General features: G+C 39.0%; 1 protein-coding gene across 6 annotated transcripts in view; it reads right to left on the reverse strand.

Annotated features, from left to right (window-relative positions):
* Window positions 1-27693, reverse strand: part of DROSHA (drosha ribonuclease III) — a 120905-nt gene that overhangs the window by 22004 nt on the left and 71208 nt on the right. For all 6 annotated transcript variants that reach the window (XM_032861917.1, XM_032861921.1, XM_032861922.1 and 3 more), the window contains 7 exons: window positions 24438-24545; window positions 23771-23909; window positions 23355-23415; window positions 13463-13522; window positions 12017-12116; window positions 8520-8622; window positions 6119-6189 (listed from right to left, as the gene is read on the reverse strand). In XM_032861917.1, the coding sequence (XP_032717808.1) occupies window positions 6119-6189; window positions 8520-8622; window positions 12017-12116; window positions 13463-13522; window positions 23355-23415; window positions 23771-23909; window positions 24438-24545 (642 nt within the window). The remainder of the gene's footprint in view (window positions 1-6118; window positions 6190-8519; window positions 8623-12016; window positions 12117-13462; window positions 13523-23354; window positions 23416-23770; window positions 23910-24437; window positions 24546-27693) is intronic.

The following is a 27693-nucleotide window of genomic DNA, read 5'->3' on the forward strand; positions in this document are numbered from 1 at the left end:
TGGCTCCCCCAACCTCCCACCCCCCGCCCCTTCAAAACCCTCAGATTGTTTTTCAGAGTCCATAGTCTCTCATGGTTCACCTCCCCTTCCAATTTCCCTCAACTCCCATCTCCTCTCCATCTCCCTATGTCCTCCATGTTATTTGTTATGCTCCACAAGTTAAGTGAAACCATATGATACTTGACTCTCTCTGCTTGACTTATTTCGCTCAGCATAATCTCTTCCAGTCCCGTCCATGTTGCTACAAAAGTTGGGTATTCATCCTTTCTGATGGAGGCATAATACTCCATAGTGTATATGGACCACATCTTCCTTATCCATTCGTCCATTGAAGGGCATCTTGGTTCTTTCCACAGTTTGGCGACAGTGGCCATTGCTGCTATAAACATTGGGGTACAGATGGCCCTTCTTTTCACTACATCTGTATCTTTGGGGTAAATACCCAGTAGTGCAATTGCAGGGTCATAGGGAAGCTCTATTTTTAATTTCTTGAGGAATCTCTACACTGTTCTCCAAAGTGGCTGCAACAACTTGCATTCTCACCAACAGTCTAAGAGGGTTCCCCTTTCTCCACATCCTCTCCAACACATGTTGTTTCCTGTCTTGCTAATTTTGGCCATTCTAACTGGTGTAATGTGGTATCTCAATGTGGTTTTAATTTGAATCTCCCTGATGACTAGGGATGATGAACATTTTTTCATGTGTCTGATAGCCATTTGTATAAGACCACACTTTTACCGCAGGTCACTACAAATGTTTCCTTGAGACATGGAAATGAGTGAATTTTATGGAGAAGCCCAGTACCTTATTTTATCCACTGAGCTAAATCTAGAGGCAGTTATAATTAGAGCTTCCTCAGGATTAAAGCATTTTTCCTTCAGTTTTAGACTCTAGGGAGCCTCTGAATGAATCTACTTTCTGGCCTTGATGTTAGGTTTTTCAAACAAATAACAAAAGATTTTTTAAAAAAGGGAAAAATATTTTTTAAAAATTTGGGGGCAAGAAGTTAGAGGAATATTTATTATCACTGTGACACACATGATGACAAAATGAAATAAAATACCAAATATTTTTAGACAACTTGTATCCCACTTAGAGGGGTTTTCTTGGGGGGGCAATATTAAAAAATAAAGCTTAAATATCAAACTGTTCTTTTAAAGCACTTTAGAGGAGCTTCTCTTAACCTATTCAATAACCTTTCCCTTGAATTCTCTGTAGCATGAATTACGCTTTATGTCACTCCCTTCTTGCAACTTTCTCCTGTTCTCTCATGCTTTTTTCCTCCTCAAAGCAGTGAGCCCAGTGCTGGCACACAGAAGACACTACTACTACTATTGGTCATATCAACAGTTAACAATAAACAGCCATTGCTTCCAACCAACTCCAATCTCCAAAATTCAAAATTCTCAGCAACTTGATTCCTCTTTCTTCCTTCTCCTATGTTTTTCACTCAGTGACACTGTGATTTCTCCTTAGACGTCTTACATATGTAACCATTCAACCCCTCACAACTAGATTATTTCAACTGCCTCCATTTCTCTTCATCTACCCTACTCAGAGATCAGGTTCTGCCACACCTCAGTGCCAGAGAAAATATCCTGTAAAAAATCCAGATTGGAATCCCAGCTCTAGCATTTACTAGCTCAAGGCAAAAACCTCTACCTTCAGTGTGTTCTGGAAAATGTTCAGTGACTGTTGACATTTATTAATGCAACTCTTGTTTTCCTTATTTTATTTCTTTCATCATGATAAGTGTAACTCTTTAATCCCCATTATCTATCCAACCGATCCCTTCACCCACCAGCTGCCCTCTGGTAACCCTCAGTTTCTTCTCAATAGTTAAAGAGTCTGTTTCTTCATTTGTCTTTTTATTCTTCTTTGTTCATTTGTTTCTTAAATTCCATGTATGAGTGAGAGATTATATGGTATTTGTTTTTCTCAGACTGACATATTTTGCTTAGCCTTATCTCTCTGGTTCCATCTACGTTGTTGTAAATGACAAGATTTCATTCTTTTTAATAGCTGAATAATATTCCTGTGTGTGTGTGTGTGTGTGTGTGTGTGTGTGCGCGTGTGCGCGCGCGCACATGTGTTCTTTATCCATTCATCTGTCAATAGAAAACTGGGCTGCTTCCATGGTTTGGCTACTGTAAAGAATGCTGCAATAGACACTGGGATGCATGGGTCCTTCAGAATTAGTTTTTGTATTTTGGGGGTGAATACCCAGTTGTGTGATTACTGGATCATAGGGTAGATCTATTTTTAACTTTTTGAGGCCCCTCGATACTGTTTTTCACAGTAGCTGTGCCAGTCTGCATTCCTACCAACAGTGCACGAGAGTTCTTTTGCTCCTCATCCTTGCCAACACTTGCTGTTTAGCAACACATTCTTGCTGAATACACATTACATACTAGCTTACTAAGACAAATGAGATACCATCCCTGTCCTCAAAGGAGCAAAGTGAGGAAAAATGAAGGTAAGTATAATTTAATGAACTGAGAGAGGTTCTATAATAGCAATATATACTAAATGCAAGGAAAACTCTGCTTGGTGGGTATTAGATGAAGCTTCGAAGAAGAGGTAGCTCTTCAGATGTACCCTGAAGAACACGAGGAATCTGGCAAATCAGCAGGGGGAAGGAATCAAAAGCAGAGCACCATAAATGCACAAATAGTATGTCTCAAAGAACACAGGCATAAAAAGTTAACACCTAATAGACACAACACAGAGGATGTCAGGGCCATGAAAATACTCTATGTGAGATTATATCAGATACACGGTATCATACATTTATCCAAAAGTCCAAGGTAAACTATGGACTCTGAGTGATGATATAGGCTCACTCTGATGGGTGATGTTGATAAAATGGGAGAGGCTGTGAATGTGTGGGGGCAGGAGGTATAGGAGAAATTTTTACTCTGAATATGGCTGTTAACCTAAAACTGCTCTAAAAAAGTCAAGTCTTAAAAATTTTTTTAATTAAAAAAGGGAATTCCTAGAATGGCATAAAGGGGGAGTGAGAAGATGGTAGACGAAAAAATAGATAGGAGGCAGATTATGAAAACTCCTAAATGCTCTGTTGTATAATACAGACTTTGGCAGACAGTAAAGAAATCAAAGACCAAAATCAAATCCATTCATTAGGGGCGCCTGGGTGGCTCAGTTATTAAGCATCTGCCTTCAGCTCAGGACATGATTCCAGGGTTCTGGGATCGATCCCCGCATCGGGCTCCCTGCTTGGTGGGAAGCCTGCTTCTCCCTCTCCCATTCCCCTGCTTGTATTCCCTCTCTGGCTATTTCTCTCTATCAAATAAATAAATAAAATCTTTCCAAAAAATCTGCATATTAAAAAAGAAGACAACCTTAAATGTACTATGAATGAGAGACTGGAGTCGTGGGGAATCACAACCAGTTCAGTATTTCATGTGAGAGATGAGTGGGGCAGACACTAAAGCAAGAGGATGGCCAACAGTGAACCAATTCAAGAGCTACTAAGGACAGAACTGACAGGAGTTTGCAACTGAATGCAGATGGGGAGAAAAATGCTTCAGGACAAAAGTAGATCCTAAGGTTTGGGTTTAGATCATAAAAGTAGGAGAGGTGAAATATGTTTTGGTGTTAAGGTGATGAGCTGAAATGCTAAAAGTGTTGAAATGAGGTGTCTGTGGAACACCTGTGTGAAGCTGCCCAGGAGCCATCTGAAAAGACAGGAATTCCAACTTCTGGAGTTCCAGAGAAAGGCCAGGGTCAGAGATACTGGGACAGATACATAAAGACCAAAAGGGGTTGGGGAGGGAGTGGGAGAATATAAAAGATTACATAGTAATCTCTCCTTGTCTTTCTAAGAGGGCCATTGGGATGATCAAATTGCAACAATGGATCTGAAGATACTGGGAAGCCATGAAGGGTCACACAGAGATGAAAACCTAGAACCAAGAAAAATGGTCTGGGCTGGAAGAGTGAATGAACAGCAGGCCAGGCTGGGAAGGGGGAAAAGCAGTGAACAGGGCTGTGAACAGGGCTGGGGGGACGACACAGATAAAGCCAGATGCAAGGTTAGCAGGAAACTTTCCCTCAAGGTCTTACAGCAGCTGTAAAATGTCAGAACAGATCTCCTCTTGGAGGGACTACTGCTTTCCTGCCAGTGTTGCCCTCTGACCTGCTTTGCTCTGTCTTATCCTCTAAATAAAGATTACTGGGGACACTACGCTCACCTACCCTTGGCTCCTGACAGCTCCCAATCCCAAATTAATCCCTGACTTCTTCTAATCCAGCCTCAGAAAAGGCAAACAACCTAGAATGGACCCCGCTTTCCTGGCCCCTCCTTAGGCTCCGCCAGCACCAGCCCAGGCCTCAGAAAGGACTCTCGCCTTCCTCACTACATGTGTTCAATCAACCAAACTTTGTGGGCCTACAGATTTGTGTCAGGCTGCCTGTGGCTGATTAGACTTTCACACTACCATTACTCAAAGTAAAGTTCAACGGTTCACCAGTGTCTCTGACACGCCACACCAAATAGATGCAAACCAATGTGGAGACGTCCAACGTGCTAGAATGTCCTAGTGTGTGCACTTGAAGACACTGAAACGGAAAGACCATATATTACTAAGCACTGTTCAGTTTCATAAGAGATACAGTAAAATGAATTCTGAATCTCAGCCGTTCCATTTGTAAGAGAGTGTTCAGACTCTGCTTTTTCATTCACTCACTTATTCATTTCATTCCTTTAACAAATATCTATTAAACACTGCACTCGCCAGCACTGCACTTGCTACTGGAACTATAAGATAAGCTTGCTAAGTAGACAAGTGGGAGAAAAGCAGTTTAAAGAGAGGAAAGAATCTAAACAAAAACTGGTGCAATTAAGAACCACAGGGTATAACTGCGTATGATTTAGGAAAAGAACACAGAATGGATGGGGGGTAGGGAGGCAGGTAAGATGGGAGAAGAGGGTGGGAGTGCTTGGCGGGGAAGGAGGACCAGTTTAAGGCAAGACTGGAGGAAGGAAAAAAGTAAAGAGGTTGCTGAAATTGCCAACAAAAGATAAAGGCCAGAACAAAGATATTTTAAGATTTGAGAAAAAGACTTAAAATACACGCCATCTGCTATGGATATAAATCAAGATGCACACTCATTTATATGTGTAGGACAAAATGGGGGACAGGGAACATCTGTAGATAACGTTCCCCACTGGAGAGAATTCACACACATAAAGTCATCACATATCCCTATAAAAACAAATATAAAAAAAACCAAATCCTCAGACATCATCCAGGTCACATTTTTCAAAACTATTGATTCTTTTTTTTAAACTATCCTAAGTAATACAGTAATAACATCTGACAGCCACTTAAGCTAAAGGTTTCAGAAAGGCTTCAAACACTGGCTTCCTGTGTTCTTTATTGCTCCATGAGGGCTATTTCACTCAATTATAATGACATTTCAATTTGGAATACAGAGTTGCCTCTCCCTTTAAATGTTGAATTGACTTTTTTCGTACAAAAAGCATCTAGTGTGCTCTATTACATGCAGGATTAAAAAGGTAGCTATAGCAATATTAATAGCTTAATACTTTAGTAACAACAGAAACTATTTTAGAATCTATCATTTGTTCTTAAATTATAATTTGCTTAAGAAAAAAAAGTACTTCCATGCTTTTTATTCATATCCCATAAGAAAATCCCCATGAACTGACTTTCTAAAATAAATATACATTTATCTAGTCTACATAAAGACAAATCATAAAGAGAAAAGCCAAAAGGCGATAGCTTCAAATAAGCCTGCATGGGGTAGGTACCCAACGATTATAAAACAGAAAATCATAATTAACTTCAAGCTACTTCAAAATAAAACAAAGTATTCATATTGAATTTGTAAGTGGCCACGAGGAGAGACAGGGTTTCAGGTAGAAGACAAGCCCCTCATATAAGTGGCCACAGCACTTTCCCATTTGCAACAGAGCCAAGTAAGCTATTCTGATGTACTTGAACTCTACCATCTATGGCAGATTGGGGACTTTGTTTCTCCTACACTCTCTTTAAACATAATCACTAACTGATAATAAAATCTTCTGTAATAATATATAACTGAGAAAAATCAAATGATTCAAGATAGATACCGGATCATTAAAGAGTAAGCGTCCAAATAACTGTTTGGCTTCCTCCAGGCTTCCCTCCAAGTAAACAGCTCCTAGATAAAAGGAAGGGAATGTCAAAAGGAAGGCTGCATTAATATTCAGAGAAAATTACATATCCCTATAAAAAGCAAAAAGGCAAGCCAAAACCCACTTATAGAAAAAAAATCGACAAGTCCAGAAGCAACTGTTTTTAGCCAGGATTTGTATTATAAATTAGACTGAAATATGAAAATCAATTTAGTAAAATCTGAACCCAGTATTTTAAGTAAAAAGAGGTCTAATATGAGCTATCATGAGGGGTATGGGTATGAACTTACTCAGGGAACCATGCACAAACCCTGGCTTTATGAGCATGTTTTTATTTTATTTTGCTTTCTATTTATAGTTTATGCTTCACACCGTAAAAAAAAATCTGATAAAATCTGAGTTCAGATCAATGAAGCCTTCTACAAATAAGAATCAAGACAACCTTTTCCTTTAATTTGAAATAACTATTTAACATTTAAATTGGGTATCAAATCAAATGACATTTTAATTGGGTATCAACTCCAGAGTAAGGCTGTCATATAGTTTTGAAATCATATTTTTATATCTGTCTTTAGAAAGGAATTTTTCAGTGTAAAATATTAAGACACTTCACCAGGGGTTTTGATGAATAAATACATTTATTATTTATCAGTAGTTGTAGTTATAATAAAAATAATGATGGGCGCCTGGGCGGCTCAGCGGGTTAAGCCTCTGCCTTCGGCTCAGGTCATGACCTCAGGGTCCTGGGATCGAGCCCCGCATTGGGCTCTCTGCTCAGCCGGGCGCCTGCTTCCCCCGCACCCCCTGCCTGCCTCACTGCCTACTTGTGATCTCTCTGTCAAATAAATAAAATCTTAAAAAAAATAATGCTAATAGTAATGATGATGATGATAGTAGTAATCATGGTTTGGGGGCCAGACATGTCCTAGGCACAGTGCAGAGCATTTTCACATCCTTACCTTTACCTCAGTAGGAGAGTATTACAGAAGATTTATAGGATTTGGGTTCATAGTAGGTGATTTGGGGAAGGGTTTGAGGAAATGGAACTCTGAATTAGATGCTGCCAGGCCTGGATATTAAGATGGTCACAACAATTCTGTGAGGTAGTGACTCTACCTCCATGTTACTGATGGGGAAACTGAGGCTCAAAGAGATTCAGTAACTTGGTAAAGACACAGTGCTGATAAATAAAGCAAGAAGGAATTGAATCACGTCTGCCTGACTCAGGAGCCAACCATAACACTACCTGTCAAAATTATTATGTGTATGGAGCATAGTAATTCCATGTGACAAATTCTCTGAAAATAGACATATTTGTGCAAAATAGACATAGCTGTGAAAAGACTATGGATAATAATTATTAAACATTCTCCTGTTACCATCATCAGCACAAAACTATAATGGGATGCTTTTATATTCATTTTCAAAGGAAGAAGGAAAATAGATAAGGAAGTACAAAGGCTTTTGAAAAATAAAATGTACTCAATCATTTACTTAAAAAAAAATCAAGGCATTGTCAATCTACTGTAACATTCCATTGTAAAGCATACTTGCAATCACCAGCTAATTAACTCTTCAGAACTTTCCTGTACTAACAGCTGACTATATTCCAGTTACAGTAAGAAAGAAACCGAGGAAGTAAAGGGCCTGCCTCAGTCTTGCTTTGAGTGAATAGGTTATAGTTTACAGATTAAAGCCCTAGGATTTAAAAGATGCAGGGTTTTTGAGATGCTTAAATGAGAAAATCTTGTAAATGGTTTAAAATGAAAAAACAAAAACAAAAACAAAAACAAAAACCATATTAGGGCCTCATCAGCAACCTATTTACTGTTTATTTATGCATGTGATCCTGAATCAGATCTGGAAAGTAATCCACCTACATATTAACTCACTTCAGTTCAATTCAGCACATACTAAATACACATGTACATGACATCAGACATCAATTCAGGCATTGGGAATGCAAGAAAAGAAAGAATGCTTGCTCAGAAGAGCTACACTAACCACAATACAATGAAGCTGGTGTTATACTAGGGACCTCACTTGCTTTGGAAACAAGTAATTTTGTCCCAAGTTTCCACACTGAATTTTTTTTTTAAAGATTTTTAAATTTATTTATTTGACAGAGATCACAAGGAGGCAGAGAGGCAGGCGAAAGAGAGGAAGGGAAGCAGGCTCCCTGCTGAGCAGAGAGCCCGATGTGGGGCTCGATCCCAGGACCCTGGGATCATGACCTGAGCCAAAGGCAGAGGCTTTAACCCACTGAGCCACCCAGGCACCCCATCCACACTGAATTTTATATGTTCTCAAAATATTTTAAATATGTATGAAACTAGATTATAAAAAGAGAAATTACCTATTAACGCTTCAAAACAATTAGCCATTGCATGCCGAAGGTCTGATTCTCTACAAAGGTCAGGTCCATGAGCATAAAGCATAAATCGATCCAGTTCAAGTTTCTACAAAATTCAAAATGACAAGTAAGAAAGAATTTGGCAAAGTCATAACTGTAACAATTCAACATCTCCTGGCGGTTAGAAGTAATGGTTACAAATTAATTGGCCTTGTGTCAGTATATTAAGAGAGTATAGCCCGCCATTCATTGGGAGTCAGTGGCTCAGATTTAACCCTCCTCAACCTTTCCCCAAGCAGGCTTCTATGAACTCTGATGTTTCAACTTTGGTGGTTCAGAAATGATCAGATCTGAGTCGAATTCCAAATTCAGACCAAGCACTAGTCTGAGCTGGAAAAAGACTATGCTATAAGATCATGGGCCTCTGAGTTCACCCAACATGTCTAGAGAGATACAAACACAACCCAAGGTTTGATGCTCAAGTTATGTGGTATTGATGTTTGTGCTATACAGAACAGATTTCTATGTGGTAGAATAAATGAGAATCCTCAGAAGACTTCAAAATGCCTTATATCTCTAAATATTTTTTTTTTAACTTGGTAAGGATTTTTGTGGCTCTTTATCTTTGTACTTGTGTCACCTTTATGAGGTCTCTATACTTACCTCTCTGAAGGCTCAGTGAGATCTTCTGAGCAATGGAGTTGGATTTATCTTACAGACTCCAGGAATATTGTTTGTAATGAATTATGCTTCTTTTTTTTATTTGGCATCAGAAAAGTTTAGAACCAAATTTGTGGCCAAGATCTTGAAACTGTGTAGGACTTAGAATATATCTGTGTATAGTAACTTTACCTCTGGTTTCCTTCTTCTGTCTTAACCATATTTTCTCTTTACTCTGAGTTCAGTACCTGTTTATTTCTTATCCTACTGTATTATAATATACAAATCATGTCCTTTGAGAACTAGACACAGTATGAATGATTTTTTTAAATAAAACTCCTGAGACTGAATAAATGGAAATCATAATTCTTTCCATAAAAGGAGAAAAATACAAACACTGCATAAGCATGCAATAAATCTGTTTCCATTACCCTGTAAGTCAATTCAATAAATTCTTACTAAGCTGTAACATGCTACGTAATATGGAACAAGTCACAAGTCAATGAACACCCTAGGACAATATGAGTCTCATCAGTCCTCAGATACGATACTCAGATTTTTTGTGTCTCAGTATGCGTGCTAAAAATATCCATATCCATTTATACTGGGAAAAGATACAGACAATAAAAACAAGACACAAGCACTATCAGTATTCTGTATTGCTAGGAATTCATGAGTACAAAATATATTCAAATGAGTTTTGACTACCACAAATGCAACAGCAGAAAACACCTCTTTTAAAAAATTGATCCCTGAGTGTAAGAGCTTATGCTAGAATATGTAAATTTCAGCTGTTTCACAACTACACTGGGGAAATCCAATTGTTTGTTAATCTCTGGAGCCCTGTTTGAGAATAGACTGCAAGCCATATTTTATATTACAAACTATTCTGGAATGTTATGAATTTCCCAACCTTTCACAATCCTTGCTCTACATCTTTACATTTTCACATAGGCATTAGTGAACTTTTAAAAAGGAGAGTGATGTTCAACTGGTACATATACTGAAGTGTTCATTTGTCTGGAGAGCTGGAGCTATCATTAGATTCTCAAAGATTCTCAGCAATCCTCTGTCACGTGCCCCCCTCCCAAGTGGTTAAGAGCCATAGTCTAGACCAAGGGCAAAGCCTACAATTGCCTTCTACTGAAGTAGATGGGTGTTGAATGCCATGGGAATGTCAGGATTTGGAGGAAAATCATATAGACAGCTCAAGGGAGAAACTGGCCAAAATAACTCATGGCTTTGTACATCACCTAATGTGTCACATAGCAGTTGTTGTTTTCCTGTTATGGCCATATTCCATGCTTTGTAAACAACCTCCCCACAACTGCTTGAAAAATTGCATTATATTTTAAAATGAAAAAAATTGGGAGTGAGTTGACAACTACTTATTCACATGTATTTCCAATGAACATTTATGTGCTCTATCAGGAAACATTTTGACAATTACATCAACTGCACACTAAAGCAGTTTTAGGTAGAGTTGTGGAATTTCATTCACGGTAAAGCTGCTAAAACCAAGAAGCATACCTGTTGCCTACAGTTTTTCATTAACATGTCATTATTTACATTCTCAAATGCTATCACTATGATGACGATGATGTTTTACCTAAAATAATGTACTCTTGCAAACATAAAAACCAGAGTCTAAAATTAACCATTTTTAATATACTTAATGCCTTAGCAAGATCAAATTAAGAACTAGATTTTATCTAGTCTATCAAATTCCAACATTTATATCAAAATGAAGGAAAAAAACCCCAAAAAAATGCTTAAAGGAAAATGCAAAAAAGCTCTTCCAGTGAATCATTGGTATTGGGGGATTTAAGAGCCAGTTTCCTCTACTACTGAATTAACCCACAGGTCTATAAAATGTAATAATTTATAATGAGAATAGGAGCAGCAGCAATAAAAACAACCAACTCCTACTAATTTATTTACCTGTTTGTGTGATTACTACAAACAGGAAGTGTGCCAAGCACTTTATAAACTGAATTATTAAAACTCGAACAATAATCTCCCTTGATTCTCACAACCACCTGTGTGGCAAGTGCTAATGCCACCTCCATTGTGCACATGAGAAGGCAGAGACTTGCAGGAGAGACAATTTGTCTATGGCCCCCCTGTTTGTAAAAGGGGCGTGGACTGAAACCCTGATGGCCAATCCAAGCACCTGTGTTCTGTTTGCCATAACTCACTCTACAACTTACTATACTAAAACATCACATATAAATAGGAGTATCAAATGAGATCATTTAAATAAGTAAAATGTCTGCGATGAATCTAAATTGAGAAAAGGTTCTCTTAGTCAAAGAATAAAGCCAATGTGGCTAACTGGACAGCCTAAACCCTCACTCTTAATTACTGGGATTTGTGATGTTTGGGGATTCTCAAAGATCTATAAAGTACCCCTTGTGGGCATGAATGGGCAGGCATATTCTAATCAAAGCCATAATGCTGCTTATTAATGTAAATTAAAGACAAATATAATACAGAAATATTACACAAAGGAAAAATACAAACTATTTTATTTCTTTTGCTCTGCTCTTGTTCTTTTCCCCAAATGTTTAACTCTGTTCACACACATCTGTCAAATTTTTCCTCTTCTGTTATCAAGTTACTTCACCATGGTGTTCATTAGCTGCTGGTAAACCCACAAAGGTAACAGAACTAATAAGGTTGAATCTTTAAAACCGAAACAAAAAAATCCTTCCTGGTCTATAAAATATTAAACTCTTAATACACCTTAAAAAGAGTTACTTTTTCAAACGCAAAATTATGCATGGACTGAAGAAGAAAATGTCAGACTTTACTACAAATGCGTCAGATGTTTGACATACCTTTGCTAACATGGCAAGGTGTTGATTCTGAACAATGGCAGTTCGATAAGTTGCTAATCCTCCTTCTTCCAGACTAGGAAACAAATAGTATAAATGGACACTGCAGAAAAAAAAAAAGGCATATAAACAAATATGCATCACAAGATTCTGTCTGTAGCTCCAAGTCATCAAAATAGGCCTCGCACATAATACGTGCACAGTAGATATCAGCTGAATTGAACTAAGCTGAAGGGTTTGATTGAAGTCTTTGAAAGTTAACTAGTAAGCACAGTATCTGCAGTCACATGCTCTACCACTGAGCTATACCCCCAGTAAGCACAGTGTCTGAATGTGCTAAAACCCAAACAGTACCATTCACTCATATTTTCACACTCACTTCTGTTTAAAGACTGCTGTGACAAATCTGGCGACAAAGACCTGAAGGGCTGGTCACATAATGCTATGCTATGGGACACTCAGAAATCGGGTCTGGAAATAAGTATCTTTGCTCAGGCAGCGTTATGCGTGGCCCCTGCAGAGAAGCCTTGGCAGGGCACCAGTGGTGGTGTGCCCTTGACAGAGCTGACGGGGACAGGAACAGAACTGAGAGTGGCACACCCGGTTGCTCATGCCCTGAGGAAAGTGTGGGGATTTGGAGGAAGACTGCATGGAAAGCCAGTTCGGACCATGACAGCAACAGCCTCACCTAAATCTCAGACCAGTCTTTAAGCGCTACTGTTGATCAGGGCAGCTAAGCTTCTCCTGTTCTACTGTGTCCAGTGAGGACAGGCGTGGAGAGCCGCCCCTCTGCCTCATTAGGTCCTTCTTGGGAAAAGCAATGACCCAAAGAGAATACAAATAGCTCAAGACAGCTCCCAGAGAAGCAAGTGTGGTCTCCCTTTAAAACAGAAATGATTTGGGTATGAAAACACAAAATGCACTTTCCTACCCCTACCACCAAATTAAGGACATGAGAACACTTCTGGGGAGAAAACACACATAAATGCATACATACACACACGCACACATACACAAACTAAAATCTTATCATTAATATTACTTGTAAGTTTTACTTCTCTTGAGATTGGGAAGAGTGAGAAATGGATCAAAGACAAATCCTAGAAAATGAAATGACATTTTAAAATATCATCCCTTTCTCTACAAATTGAATATAAGCTCTGAAGCATTTAGACCAAGACAAGCTGATCTCTTGTGGCTGTGGCAACTTGAATATAAACTTGACAGGACAAAGACACTGGCCTTTCATCTTGTAATCTTGTGCATTACAGCGTCAGTGAGTACAAGTTACCAGGGCAAGAGCCACAGACATGTGGCTTTCAAGCTCTACAGAGGGACAAAATACATGGTGTTTCAATGCCTTATTTAGCTAATTACAAAGAAGGTAATATAGTAAGTATGTTACCTATAAGATGTAATTATTGGGGGACAGCAGAAACACCTCCTTACCTGGTCAGAAATTCAACAACAGCATCACCTAGGAACTCCAATCTTTCATTGTGATTAATCCTATAGGAGAATTAAAAAGATCACTTAAAATAGGAAACATTTACATGCCTTCCATCTCTTCTCAAAGAAAAGACACATGAGAGTCAGCTCCTTTTGTAATCAAAACATCCCACCGTATTTCCAACAATCAAAAGCACTGGCTACCATTTTAGCTGGAGTATGAGACACGCACTGGGTAATGAGGGCATTCTATCCTATCATGTGGTTCAGGCCTTCTGACCTGGGGGCTTCCCTCCCGAGAATCAGATTTAAAGTGAGGAGGTATCACCCTTACAACTGAATCCTTCCACACTGCTCTCAGGTAGGTGAGAGAAAGGAGAATGTATTCTAATGAGTTATAACGGAACACTGAAAAATCTGTTTGGTACAATGTTCCAAGAATAGCTTCCCACTGCCCAAACTCTAAACTTAACTTAGCTTCTAAAGCCCTTCAGAAGAGGCCTAACCCACTTTTTCAAGTCCCAGTATCCACTGCTATACTCTCCCACCTATATTTTGGGCTCCTGTCCCAAAACTGCGTGGTACTTTCCGAAAAGGGCATCCACCCTGAAGCTTTCCACCATCTTCCTGTGCACAGGGCCACAAAAACCTACTCATCTCTCAAGGTCTGGTGAAATGTTGCTTCTCTACAAATCCTTGATTCCTCTCATCAAAATTAATACCTCTCCTCGGAGCGTATCACACTACTTAGACCTTCAATGTATGGTGAAGGCACATCTCAGAGGCTGAGTTCCTCACATCCAAGTGGAAGGCTGAAAGGACCAGGAAGGTGATCCAGAGACAACCTCCCTCTGCCTCTCAGGAGTCCAGCACAGCCAGCTTCCCTTGGTGCTCAAGCAGATCACTACCTCTGGCTGGGCAGTGATGTGGCATGACCCGGTTTAGGTTTTTAAAGGGCCACGCTGGCAGCTGTGCAAAAAAATGTGTGCAGGGAAGACAAGCACTGAGGAGGGTACTATGGCCATCCGGCGAGACATGACAGAGGTTCAGGCTGGGGAGGTGATGGTGGAGGAAGGGAGAGAAGAAAGAATGAAGATCAATGCTTAGATTTTGGCTTCCATAGTTGGGTGAAAGGCAGTGCCATCTACTGGGAGGGGAAGACCAAAAGGGGAACAGGTTTGGGCAGAAGCAGGAGTTGCATTTTAGGCACCTTTGCTTTGAAACGTCTATAAAACAACCAAATCCAGAAATCCAGTAATACATTAACTTGCTGTTCATGGGCAAGAACAAAGCTGGTTAAAAATCTTTAAGAGTGGTCAATGTTCAGACAGGACTTGAGGTGATGGAACCAGATGATACTACCTAGGGAGAGAATGCAGCTAGAGAGAAGGGGTCCCAGAATTGAGCCCAGGGAGAGTCACACCTGAGGTCACACAGAAGGGAAACCAGCAGAGAGAGGACTGGCGGGGGCCGGGGGTTGCAGAAAAGGAGGCAAGTGTCAAGAAAGACTCAAGTAAGATGCAGAGAGAGCACTGATGCAGCAGTGCTAAGGACGTTGTTGAAGCCAGTGGGGGCCAGCTCTGTGAAGCAGAGAAGACACACCGGATTCTGGTTAGAGCAGACTGTGATGTGCATCCGAAGCTACATATGGAAAGAACCTGAGTGTCTGTTTCAGGGCCGACAGTAGAGAGACAAACCATAGGAGGAAACCAGAAAGGATGGTGACAAAAATGACAGGGAGAGGAGAGCATACTGGGCCCCTGAGACCTAAGCAACAAAAGCAAGGGACAGGACTGGGCCTGTGCAGGATCTCGCCTTACTCTAGGGACTTCTTCAAATATCTCTGACACTGAACCTTATCTTCTCCAAAAATTCAATAGCTGACTATCAAGTCCAAACCTGCCTAGTTTTCAAGGCCATTTTTTATCTAGTTCCACAGTAGTCACCCATTTCATTTACTTTTTTTTTTTCCTTTAAAGACTTTATTTATTTGACAGAGAGAGCATAAGCAGGTGGAGCACTAGCAGTGGCAGAGGGAGAAGCAGGCTCCCTGCTGAGCAGGGACCACCACCCCCACCCCGTCCTCATGTGGGGCTCGATCCCAGGACCCTGGGATCACGATCTGAGATGAAGGCAGATGCTTAACCAACTGAGCCACCTAGGCATCCCCTCATCTACTTTCAACAGCAATTTATAACTCTTAGTAGACCAACCTCTGCACTGTACCAGACACACTACTGCTTGTCCCTTCTATGTTACTTCTCCCAAATCCTACTCATTCTTAATGTTAGCTGGGTACCTGTCGTAACTGCTGGAGCCCCCAGTGATGCTGGCACACCCCCACACCTGCATCCCCACCCCCACATGATTTAATGTTTGTCACTCAGTTTATTTCAAAATTATATACTATCTTTTATTGTTCCCTGCTTCTTGGGTGCCAGTTTAGTTTCCATATTCAAAGTCACCTTATGGTTTCAGTATATGTGGAAAATAAAAAAATATTTATTTACAAATTAAATGACTCTCGGCTACCAAATTATCTACTTGGTAATTTGAGTTCAATTTTATATTATCTCACATATCTCATAAGTTAATTCTTCCACCCTAACATTCCTTCACAGTTGAGAATTTTAAAGGAAAATAAATGTAATAGGAGAAAACAAGAAAGACTTGAGCAACAAAGATGTGATTCAAACCCTTAATTTATGTGAAAAACGCATTCTGGAAAGCAGTTAATAGCCAAAAATAGAAAGTGAGATTAAGAAAGAGTGAACAACTTATGCCTGTGGTAAAGAATTCATAATCCAAGAGCTTAACAGAGAAGGAGAGGATGGAGAGAAAGGGAAGGAGGAAGGGAGGGGGAGAGAAAGAGAAAAAGAAAAAAACAAGAAAAGAAAAGAAATTAATTAGGCCCTCAAACTATTCTTCTTAGTCTTACCTAATTTATATTAGCTTTTAAAAGACTTTTTGCTGCTACTCCATTAGCCAAGAGTGACTAAACAGTATATATTTTTAAAAGATTTCTTTTAGAGAGAGAGCGCAGTGTGGGGGAGCAGGAGACTAAGAGAGAATCTCAAGCAGACTCCCCGCTGAGCACAGAGCCCAACACAGGCCTCGATCCCAGAACCCTGAGATCACAACCTGAGCCAAAATCAAGAGCCAGACGTTCAAATGACGAACCACCCAGATGCCCCTGACTAAGCATTATATTTAAAAAATATATCATTTGGAAGCTACTTGATACTGCACTTTGCTTTTTGTCAAATACAGCAGAACTCCAAAAGTGTCTGTCATCATTCTTGGAGAACGCATCAAGGAATAGAGGCTCTAGTTAACATGGTAACATGTTAATCCCTCAGACTTCTTGCCAACTTAATTTTGTGAAACCTAATAAGCTGTTGTCCTGAGACAGGAACAAAGAAAAGAAATGGTGAGAGTTTTTTGGTCTTTTTTTTTTTTTTAAAGGTTTTATTTATTTATTTGAGAGACAGAGAGTACAAGCCACAAGTAGAGGCTGAGGAAGAATAAGAAGCAGGCTCCGCATCCAGTGGGGACATGGAGCTCAATCCCAGGACCCTAACATCATGACCTGAGCCAAAAGCAGATGCTTAACTGACTGAACCACCCACGTCCCCTGAAATGGTGAGTTTTTTTAAAAAGAAAGAATTAGAATCATCCTATTCTTTTCCAAATGTCAGTAAAATGCAAATAGTATTTTCTGTGGTAGAGACTTTATTTTCTTCCCAGCAGTTCAAAGTACTACCCAGGAAAATCTACTTAACATGGAAAGCCAGAAACCGTACCTGGGGTGAAGACAAACCCTAGCTGGATTGTCTTCTGCTTTATTAAAAGACAGGACACCTCATCAAAGAATAGTAGCTGCTTTGAGTCAGATACTATGTGAATGAACTCATACTGGCATAAGCTATACTTTAATTTGTTTTATAAACTTTCAGGGAGACAAGAACTATGTCTAGGATTTTAATAACCACAATGTTAGACTATTATTCAGTGTGCTAAAATACAAGGTCACAGTTCCACACGGGCTTATTCAATAGTGAGTCTGCCATCCACTAAATAATTTCCCCACATCCAACACGTTTTTCTGTATCCTCACTGTGACTAAACACTGGCAATGAGCCACAAACAGAAATGGGGATTAAATACCACTTCAGTTTATTATTATACTGGACAATTCCTAATCCAATGGTTTATCCAGAAAAAATGGACAGAGTGAGCTTCTAGTCACTGTTGAGTACAGCAGCAAAGCCTTTGTTCCTTCTTCTATTGTTCTACATTCGTTGATCACTCTCTTTATAAGTACTAGTAAGCTCTAAGAGGAAATGTTTACTGAACAATAAACACTCCATTTGTTTTTGAGAACTGAATCAACAAAGACATTAGGAAATCCAGATTAACTGTAACATTTATATAGCACATTTGGTCTGAGGAATTCAAAACACTTTATAAAACATAAGTCTCCCTGTAACAGGAATCACTGGAAGGTAACCTTTATGCCATGGAAAACCATCTTGGGATGGGTCAAGTCCAAGGGTAACTGCCACGGAGAGGGTATGGACATTTTCTCACCTTTCCTTCCAGGCCTCAACCAGTGACAGGTCAACTAAAGCTTGAAAGGGTGGCTGGAGATCAGCTGAACCTTCCACCGGGTTCAGGAATTCCTTCTATTCACTACATCTACCTGGACACTTAGTGGAAGGGAAGGTCACGGAGATACCAGATCTGAGACCTGCTGGACCCAGGGATCCCAGGTTAAGCATCTCTGGAATTTAACCTGAATTTTTAAGCCAGCAAATCTACTCAGTGGAATTCACATATACTCAAGCATGATTTATTGTCTTGAATGCAAGACATTTATGTATAACGGATTGAAATTGTAACTACCATTTCCTTAAACACAGAGACATTAATAGTCCATACGTGAATCACTCTTTGTTCCAACACATTCTTAAATATGATGTCTACCAACGACTCTACCAATCAAAAAACAAAATGAAACAAGGCAGCTTCTTTTTCCATTACCAGTCTTCTAGTCCCTTTCCCAAAGGTCTTACTGATCATACATGGATTACTTGAATGCCACCAAAAGCCTAATCCTTCAGATATCCTTTCTGTGGTAACCATTCACTGAAATTTTTATAACTTAAATATAATTATACAACTGAGATTTATGCATTTAAACAGTGACACTTTAAAAAATTATGGGTGACAAATTCGCATGAGATGATGCCATCATAAAAGTGAATTATTTTAGAGTTCTGATAGACAGATTTTTGTTTATTTAAGACTTCATGCCTTTTTGTAAATCCTACCTGGTGCCAACTCAGATTAAGTAAGATACTAATCTGCCATTTAAACCTCTGCTGATGGTGCTTAACCATCCAAGTTTTCCTATTTCTTAATATCCAAGTTTCCCTATTTCTAGGGAAATGTAAACAATAAGTTGACATGAAAATAATATCATGAATGGCATTCTTTCCTTTAATACTTATTTACTGAGCTTTTGCTTTGTAAAAGGTACTATTTGAAAAAAAAAAAGAAAAAGAGTATGACCAAAGACCGTCAAGATGCTTACAGTAAAGAAAATTGGGCCTTAAAACAGGGTTCCGGGGCATTCCAGGGGGAGATGTAGAATGACTGTTGGCGTTTGAGGAAGGGAAAGAGTGAGCCCGAGAGCAGTGGTAATGGTGTGTAAGCAGCCACAGGGAAAAGCAGTACGAGCCTGGAAAAGTGGCCTGGGGCCAGGTCTCGGTTGCTGGATGCAGATGGGGAGGTTCAGGCTTATCCAGTAGGTGATGAGACATCACTGAAAGCTTTCAAGCAAGTTATAGCTAAAAACTAGAATTCAGGCTCCAGAGATAGCAAGATGACTGAATGCAGAGGCAGTGTGAGGGCAGAACTGGCAAAATGTTGTCACTAACTGTAGAGCAGGAAGGGCAGGGGTGTGAGGAGTGGTTTCCAGGAGGACCAGGAAAAGAACTGGATCGAGAGCCCCTCCCCTCAGCCCTCCCTCCTGCCTGCCTTGCTCCTTCATATTCCCACTTCCGTTAGCAGCTCATTCCCGCTGTCCTTTCTCAAGTCTGAAGCTCTGAGCAAGCTCGCTTGGGAGGAGGTACAATCACTGACACTTGCAATTTGAGAGTGTTTGTGTCAGAGATCTACAAACACTTCCAAGGAGCAGGGATAAATGCCTCCCATCTTAGAACAGCAAACTGAGACAAAAAAGGGAGAGGGCAAATCACTTCAAGTGAATTCAATCACTGAAGTATACAATAAAAAACTGACCTATAATCCCTAAACAACCACCAGAGCTATCAGCCCCACAGCAGACTATGTATGTTTTGGTTTTGACCTTCACTGAAGCACTTACCAAAGGACCCCTTTCATGAAGTTATTTAGGCTTATGGCACTCTTGGTCACACCTCCTGGTAAGTGGGGGCTTTGTCTTACTTGCCTTAAATTCCTCTAAAAGACCTATAAACTGCCTCAAACTCAAAAGGCACCAGATAAATGTCCCATCGAACTGAATTCGCAGGAAGCTCCCACAGCTGTGCACAGCGGGCTGCCGGCCAGCAACAGAGCTGGCCACCAAAGCGTCGAGGAGACTCTTCCTGAACAGAAACGTGGGGTCAGCTCTGTCATCAGCAGTAAGATCAGGTACACGGCAAAAGGCTCTCAACACGAGCAGCAAAGGACAAGAGATATTTGTTTATTCTCTGTCATTTTCAATATGAACACAGTTTCTCAATTCCTTCTGCCACAGTAAGAAAGCCATCTCTTTGTGACAGAGCAAAAGAAAACCTAAATCGTGACATCTGAACAGCACTATCAAAAGACAATTTATACCAATAACTACATTTGGGATAGATGAAACAAAGATAATTTAAGCTCATGCTTTCATCACTAAAAAGTACACGTGTAGGGCATGTGTAGCCTTGCTAACGGGGCTGTAGGGAACTCAGGGTTCCACTTATTAAAATAAGAACTGGTCATCTGAAAACTCTACAAGATAGCAGGGAAAATGAAACCATGGCCACACTGTCCCTGAGGGTGTGATTAAGGGCTCTTCTAATTAGACAGTTCTTTTCTGATCTTAGACGCTCACAGAATACCATAGTAAGGCATCTGATCATCTTCAAACGGGAATTTAAAGTTTCATTCTGCCTTTCTTTTTACCTCTTGAAGAGGAAGATAGTATGGTCTATGATAATTTCAAGAGAGCAACTCAAGGCAAGCCAATTTAGAAAGAAAAGTGACAGATGAAAAAAAGGTAGAAAAGGAAGCTATGCTAACTATGGCTGGTCATTCTCTTGGCTGTGGAGGCCAGTTTTGAGCTGCAGCAACTGTCAACTCTGTCACTTCTAAACCCGCTCAACCCACCTTTCATCCTCCAAAGCCTGGAACCCAAGAGGGACAAGCCTGCCTATTCAACTTTTCAACTGCCTGGTGAAAAAAGAAATATGCCCTCAAGCAATCTCCTCCACTGCCTTTCAGAACATAACCTGCTTGTTTCACACACATAGATAAGCCTCCTGAGAGCAACATCAGAGCTTCATCAGCCTTGCTTCCATTCAGTTTTCCATGTGTGTTTATGAGTTTAGAACCAGTCCACTTTCTTTCCAGATTCTCCAGGGGCTCAAGTCCGCACAAAAGAATGTTAATGTAAAAAGGTATCTCCAACCCATTATAAGACCATTATATAAGACCAGTGTTATCCTAATAATAAAACCATACAAAACATCACAGAAAAGGAAAACTACAGACCAATAACTTACGAATATAGATACAAAATACCCAACGCAATACAAGCAGACTAAGTTTAGAGCATATAAAAAGGATTATATACCATAACCAAGTGAGATGTATCCCAGGAAAGCAAGGTTGGTTCAATATCCAAAAATCAATGAACATAATACACCATATGAATAGAATAAATGATGAGAAAAAAAACAGATGATGACCTCAACAGACACACAAAAAAAGCATTTGACAAAATTCTATACATTTTCATTAAAAAACATTCAGCAAACTAGGAACAGAAGGGAGCTTCCTCAACCAGATAAAAAACATCTATGAAAAATGCATAGCTAACACCATTCTCAATGCAAAAGAATGCTTTCCCCTAAAAATTTTAGGAAGAAGACAAAGATCCACTCTCACCACTTCAATTCAGTATTATACTGGAAGCTCTAGCCAAGGCAACTATGTTCAGAGAATGAAACGACATCCAGACTAGAAAGGAAAAAGTAAAACTATCTCTATTGGTAGGTGATATGATCATATACCCCCCAAAATTCTAAGCAATCCACTAAAAAACTATTAGAGCTAACAAATGATCTCATTAAGATTGTAAGATAGAAGATCAATATAAAAAAATCAATTCTATTTCTCTACACAGGCAATGAACAATCTAGAAGTGAAATTAAGAAAAACAATTCCATATATAACAACAACAACAAAACAAAACAAAACACAAAAAACCCCAGGAATGAATTTAGCAAAAGACATACAAAATGTACACTTAAAACTATAAAATACTATTGGAATAAATTAAAAACAACTTGAATAAATGTAAAGATATTGAAGGTTCAGAAACTTAATATTAAGATGGCAACTGTTCACAAATTGAACTATAGATGCAACATAATCCCTATCAAAATCCCAGCCAACTTCTTTGCAGAAATTGATAAACTAATCCAAAATCTCACGTGGAAATGTAATGGATCCAAAATAGTCAAAATAATCTTGAAAAAAAAAAAAAAAGAGAGAGAGAGAGAGAGAGAGAGAGAAAGCTGGAGATCTTGCATTTCTTATTTTTAAACCTTACTATAAAGCTACAGTAATCAATACAGTATGGTACTGGCATAAGGACAGACATACAGATCAGTGGAATAGAGCTCAGAGTCCAAAAATAATCTTTCACATATACCACCAATTAATTTTCAACAAGGGTGCCAAAACAATTTCATGGAAAAAGATTAGTCTTTTTAACAAATGATACTGGATATCTACAGCAAAAGGAATGCACCTATAGCACACCATAAACAAAAATTAACTCTAAATAGACCAAAGATCTCAATGTTGAGAGAAAAAACTACTGAACTCCTAATAGAAAAAAAATATGTAAATCTTTGTGATTTTTTTTTTTTTAAAGATTTTATTTATTTATTTGACAGAGAGAGATCACAAGTAGGCAGAGAGGCAGGCAGAGAGAGGAGGAAGCAGGCTCTCTGCCTGAGCAGGGAGCCTGATGCGGGGCTCAATCCCAATGACCTGGGATTATGACCTGCGCCAAAGGCAGAGAAGCCTTAACCCACAGAGCCACCCAGGTGCCCCAATCTTTGTGATTTTATATTAGGCAATGGCTTCTTAAACATGATGCCAAAAGCCCAAGCGACACAAGTAAAAGAGAAACTGGACTTCATCAAAACTTTTTTGCTCTGAAGGATATCTTCAAAAGAATGAAGAAACAATCCATAGAATGAGAAAAAAATGTTTGCAAATTCGTATCTGATAAGAGATTTGTATCTGGAATATATAAAAATGATTATTTTAAAAAGCTGGTCACAAAGGACCACATACTTGTATGATACCATTATATAAAATGTTCAGAATAGGCAAATCCATAAAAATTGAAAGCACACTGAAAGTAGAATAGTGGTTGCCTAGGGCTGGGCAGACTGAAGGGAAATGCAGAGTACAGGTTTCTTTTTGGGATGCTGAAAACATCCTAAAATTAAGTAGTGATCAAGACTGCACCATTCTGTGAATATTCTAAAAACCATTGAATAGTATACGTCAAGTGGGTGACTCGTATGGTATGTGAATGATACCTCCATAAAGCTATTATTATTAACAAAAGCTACTTTACCTTGAGGGAGTGGGGTCATCTTGGCCAAGGCGTGACATAATATTTATTAAAGTGTTAATTCCTATTTAAAAAGTAAATAAATAAGGAAATACTGTTAGAAGCATTCTAGGACCATGATATGATACGTAGAAAGGCTATTATCTATCTTACCCCAGTTTGATTTCAAAAGGTTTGATATCTGCATGTCTACAAGTCTGATCAATTTAGTTACTTAAAACACTTGATAGTAGCAAAAATTTTTCCTAAAAAATTCATCCATCCTTATAATAATGCTCAAAGTGAATGCTGTTATGTTATGGGTCAGAAAGCACTACAAAATGAGAATATGCAACAGTCACCAGGAAACTTTTCCTGGTGGGGACTTAATTTACAACAGGGAGCATAGACCAAAACACAAGAGTTGAATCCAAACATACCTTTTTTCCTCATATGCATGTGGTGAACTTTTCTATCTCCATATTTGGGCTGTCGAATTCCACAGTTAGATAAAGAATTCCTGGCATGATCAGGATTCATCCCAAAATTTAAGTGATGACTTGGATGAGTCATGGCCAGCTAAAATTTCAACAAAATAAATTTAGTCTGAAAAACTCAGCACAGAAGTGCCATCTTTGTATTATCTCAAATGAAATAGCTAAAAGAGATCTAACCAGTAGAATTTTAAGCCCTGATCTTTCCATCTTATCTTCTCCAGGGTCAAATTTCCAGAGCTCTAGTGCAAGACCTTTTCTATAAAGAAACCTAAAAATCCACATCTTTCAAAGGAGAATTACAATAGTTATCACCTGGAAAGAAGAGCCATAAAGAACACAAGCCTTAAAGAAAGGACTCAGGCTTGACAGACAAATTTTAGCTTTAGTCTATTTCTTTAGGGATAGTGTCAAAAAAATTAAAATAAAATAAAATGAAAGGTGAGAAAAAGTGTTTGAAAGTGTCAACCAGAGTAGAGTAATGGAGAGAGCTGTGTTACTAAACATCCTCATCATCTCCCAGAATGGAGAATCTCAATGTTCCATTTGTAACCTGCAAGATGAATTACTCCTATTTTGCTGTTATGTGAGTGTACAGGCGAGTAATTCTTACCTGTAACAGACAACGATCTTGGAAAGTATATCCTATCAACTTGTCTAGATGCATTAGGCATTGATGGTAGCGGATATGATGGGTCAAGACAGGCAACATCATGGCATGCTAGGAAGAAAATTCCAATATGTTTATCTCGATAAAAACTTGTAATAATCCTTCATTTACTTTACAACAAACAAGAACCATTTTTCTCATCCCAGATTTCAACTGCCAAAGTCTTGAAACAGTTTACTGGCCACGTGGCATCCCTGCCAATCCCCTCTTGAGGGGTGGTGGACTACTGTTGCTCAGGGTATAGTCTCTGGAATCACAATGCCTCGGTCTGATTCCTGCTTCACTCATTCATTGTGGAACTTGGCAGGGGAGTTATTTGATCTCTCTCTGTATCCTCACCTACAGAATAAGGATCATCAGGAGAGCTATTTCCAAAGGGGGGGAGGGTTAAAAGGATTAAATGAGCAAATACCAAAAAACTGCTTATCTTAGTACAAGGCTTCTTAGCCCTCATTCAAGTAGGAACAACCCTGCTTCATCAGCATTCAGCAGGGTGACCTCAACGAAACCAGCAGAATTTCTGTGCCTCCCTGTCTATCTTTACTGGTAAGAAAATGGACTAGAGTTCATAAATTCTGAAACTTTGTCAGGATCAAGACATTTTTGAGAATCTAAAGAAAATTACCCTTTCCCCAGAAAAATGCCTATGTGCACAAACATGCAAAAAATGTATGCAATTTTAATAGGTTCAAAGACCCCTAAAAGCCCATCACTATCCTCCAGGTAAGAACTTCCTCAGTCAGGTGATCTCAAAAGGCCATTCTAGGTTTAATACTTAATGATCTAATACTCCAAGGAAAGCTTTTATAACTACCAATACAGTTCTGTCACCTGAGGACATGGAACTTTTACTTTTATTTCAATCACTTTTCATTTGGCTAAAGATTCCTTATTGGGAGATAATTTCATAAAAGTCATTGTTTTTTTCTTTTTTTTAATTACACTTTCCTAGAGCTCAAGAGAAAGAAGGAGTCATTCTTATTCATCAGAACCTAGAGGCTGGGCACAGCCCACAGAATGACTGACATACGCATTATATCATTTTAGTCTTTGAAGTATTTTCAGATGGCATTGTTTAAAAATACATGATAATGGATTTGCTTGTAACTGCAGAAAATCAGTTTCCCGTATTAACTTATAAGGAAAGATTCGTGCTCCCAAGTAGAAATTCCAATCAACAGGAAGTCCTTCTTTCCAGTTCAATTCAATAAATGCGTATTGAGCACCTTCACGGGCAAGGCTTACTACAGCTGTGGAAGAGAAAAACAGTAAGGACATGCTCTTTGCTTCAAGGGCTTCCCAGAGATATGTCATTATGACCTGAATCACTGGCATTTTGTCCACTTTGTTGTTGTAAGTGCTGCATTAAAAAACACAGTAATATGGAAACAAAATGTGTGGCCAAAGCATAGTATCACTTTCTAGGCATTTAAACTGCAGAAAGCTCAAGAAGAAAAAAGCTTTAGCAGAAAATTGCTACAAATTCAAGGTAAAAGGGGCATGCAGACTACGCAGTCCACCTATCTTTATGAAGTATGAACTCAAACTGGTAAATTGGCTATTTTTTTAATACCTCCAGGGAGGGATGGATCATCACCTGTCAAAAAAGGACACCCTCTTCAGGTTATTATGCTAAGTGAAATAAGTCACTTAGAGAAAGACAAATACTGTATGACCTCACATATGTGTGGAACGTAAAAAACAAAACAAACAAAAAAACAGAAGCAAACGAAATAATTTAAAAAATACAGAGAATAAACTGGTCATTGCAAAAGGGAAGGGGAGTATGGAGAACAGACAAAATGGGTAAAAGAGGTTAAAACGGTACAAACTTTCGGTTATAAAATAACGTGACAGCAATGAAAAGGAAGGCATTGGGAATATAGTCGATAATGCTGTAACAGAGTATGGTGACAGATGGCAACTGCAATTACCAAGGTGAGCACTACATATAGAGGTGTTGAATCACTGTGTTGTGCAGCAAAAATTAATATAACATTGTATATCTACTATGCTTAATAACTTTTTTAAGATTTTTATTTATTTGAGAAAGAGAGACAGCAGGTATGGTGGGGAGAGGCAGAGGGAAAAGCACACTCTCTGCTGAGCAGGGAGGTCAATGTAAGGCTCCATCCCAGGAAGCTGGGATCCCACCCCGAGTCAAAGGCAGACGCTTAAATGAATGAGCCACCCAGGAGCCCCCTTAATAAATTTCTCTTTAAAAAGGAAAGAGCACACTCTTTAGGGTACTCTGATGATTAGAAAATTATTATTAACATTTAGCTCAAATCTGTCTCTTTTGAAAGTTTATCTCTTTGAACCTAGCTGTACCCCAGGAGAAAAACAAACTATATGTAACAGTAATATCTCCACATCTTCTCTTTGTTAATCTAAGTCTTATTTCTTTTAACTTTTACTGGTATGAAACAGCTTTGAGTCCCTTCACTACACCAGTATCTCTTTCCAGGTGAAGTCTACTTCTTGTGAATACCACTAAAAGATATCTATGACCATGTCTATCTTGTAACCCAGGCAACAAAGTCTCAATGTTATCTACAAGACTATTAACAACTCTAGCTCAGTTTTTTTTAAAGTATCAATCTTTGCAATGTTGAAATACATACAATCACTGGGCATCTTCCTCTAACCTGCCAATTCAAGTCTCACAAATGTTTTCTCCTTTAATGATTGTATGGAAAAAATTAAAATTAAAATAAAAAAAAATAAAAATTAAAAAAGATTGTATGGAAATGGCTGTATGTGTAAAGCTATTTAAATTCTCTCATAAAAACTGAGCAACCAGGTTAGCAAAACACACCTATAAGCAATATGAACAATAAAAACTAGACAACAAGGTACCCCCATTAACACCTAAATAAGACAGGGTGAGGACAAAGATCTAGGAGATCTCAGCATCTGTGAGAGAGAAAAGACAAGGAGAGTAGCAGGGCTTCTGACAGCCCTGAGAATGCAAGAACCCCCAAATTAACATATATTCGTAGAAAATGTGACCAAGGGGCACTTGGGTGGCTCAGTGGGTTAAGCCTCTGCCTTCGGCTCAGATCATGGTCTCAGGGTCCTGGGATCGAGCCCTGCATCGGGCTCTCTGCTCAGCAGGGAGCCTGCTTCCCCCTTTCTCTCTGCCTGCCTCTCTGCCTATTTGTGCTCTCTCTCTCTGTGTCAAATAAATAAAATAAAT

This window comes from Lontra canadensis, unplaced genomic scaffold (genome assembly GCF_010015895.1).
Source record: "Lontra canadensis isolate GAN:19392208 unplaced genomic scaffold, GSC_riverotter_1.0 scaffold22, whole genome shotgun sequence".
Classification (NCBI taxonomy): Eukaryota; Metazoa; Chordata; class Mammalia; order Carnivora; family Mustelidae; genus Lontra; species Lontra canadensis.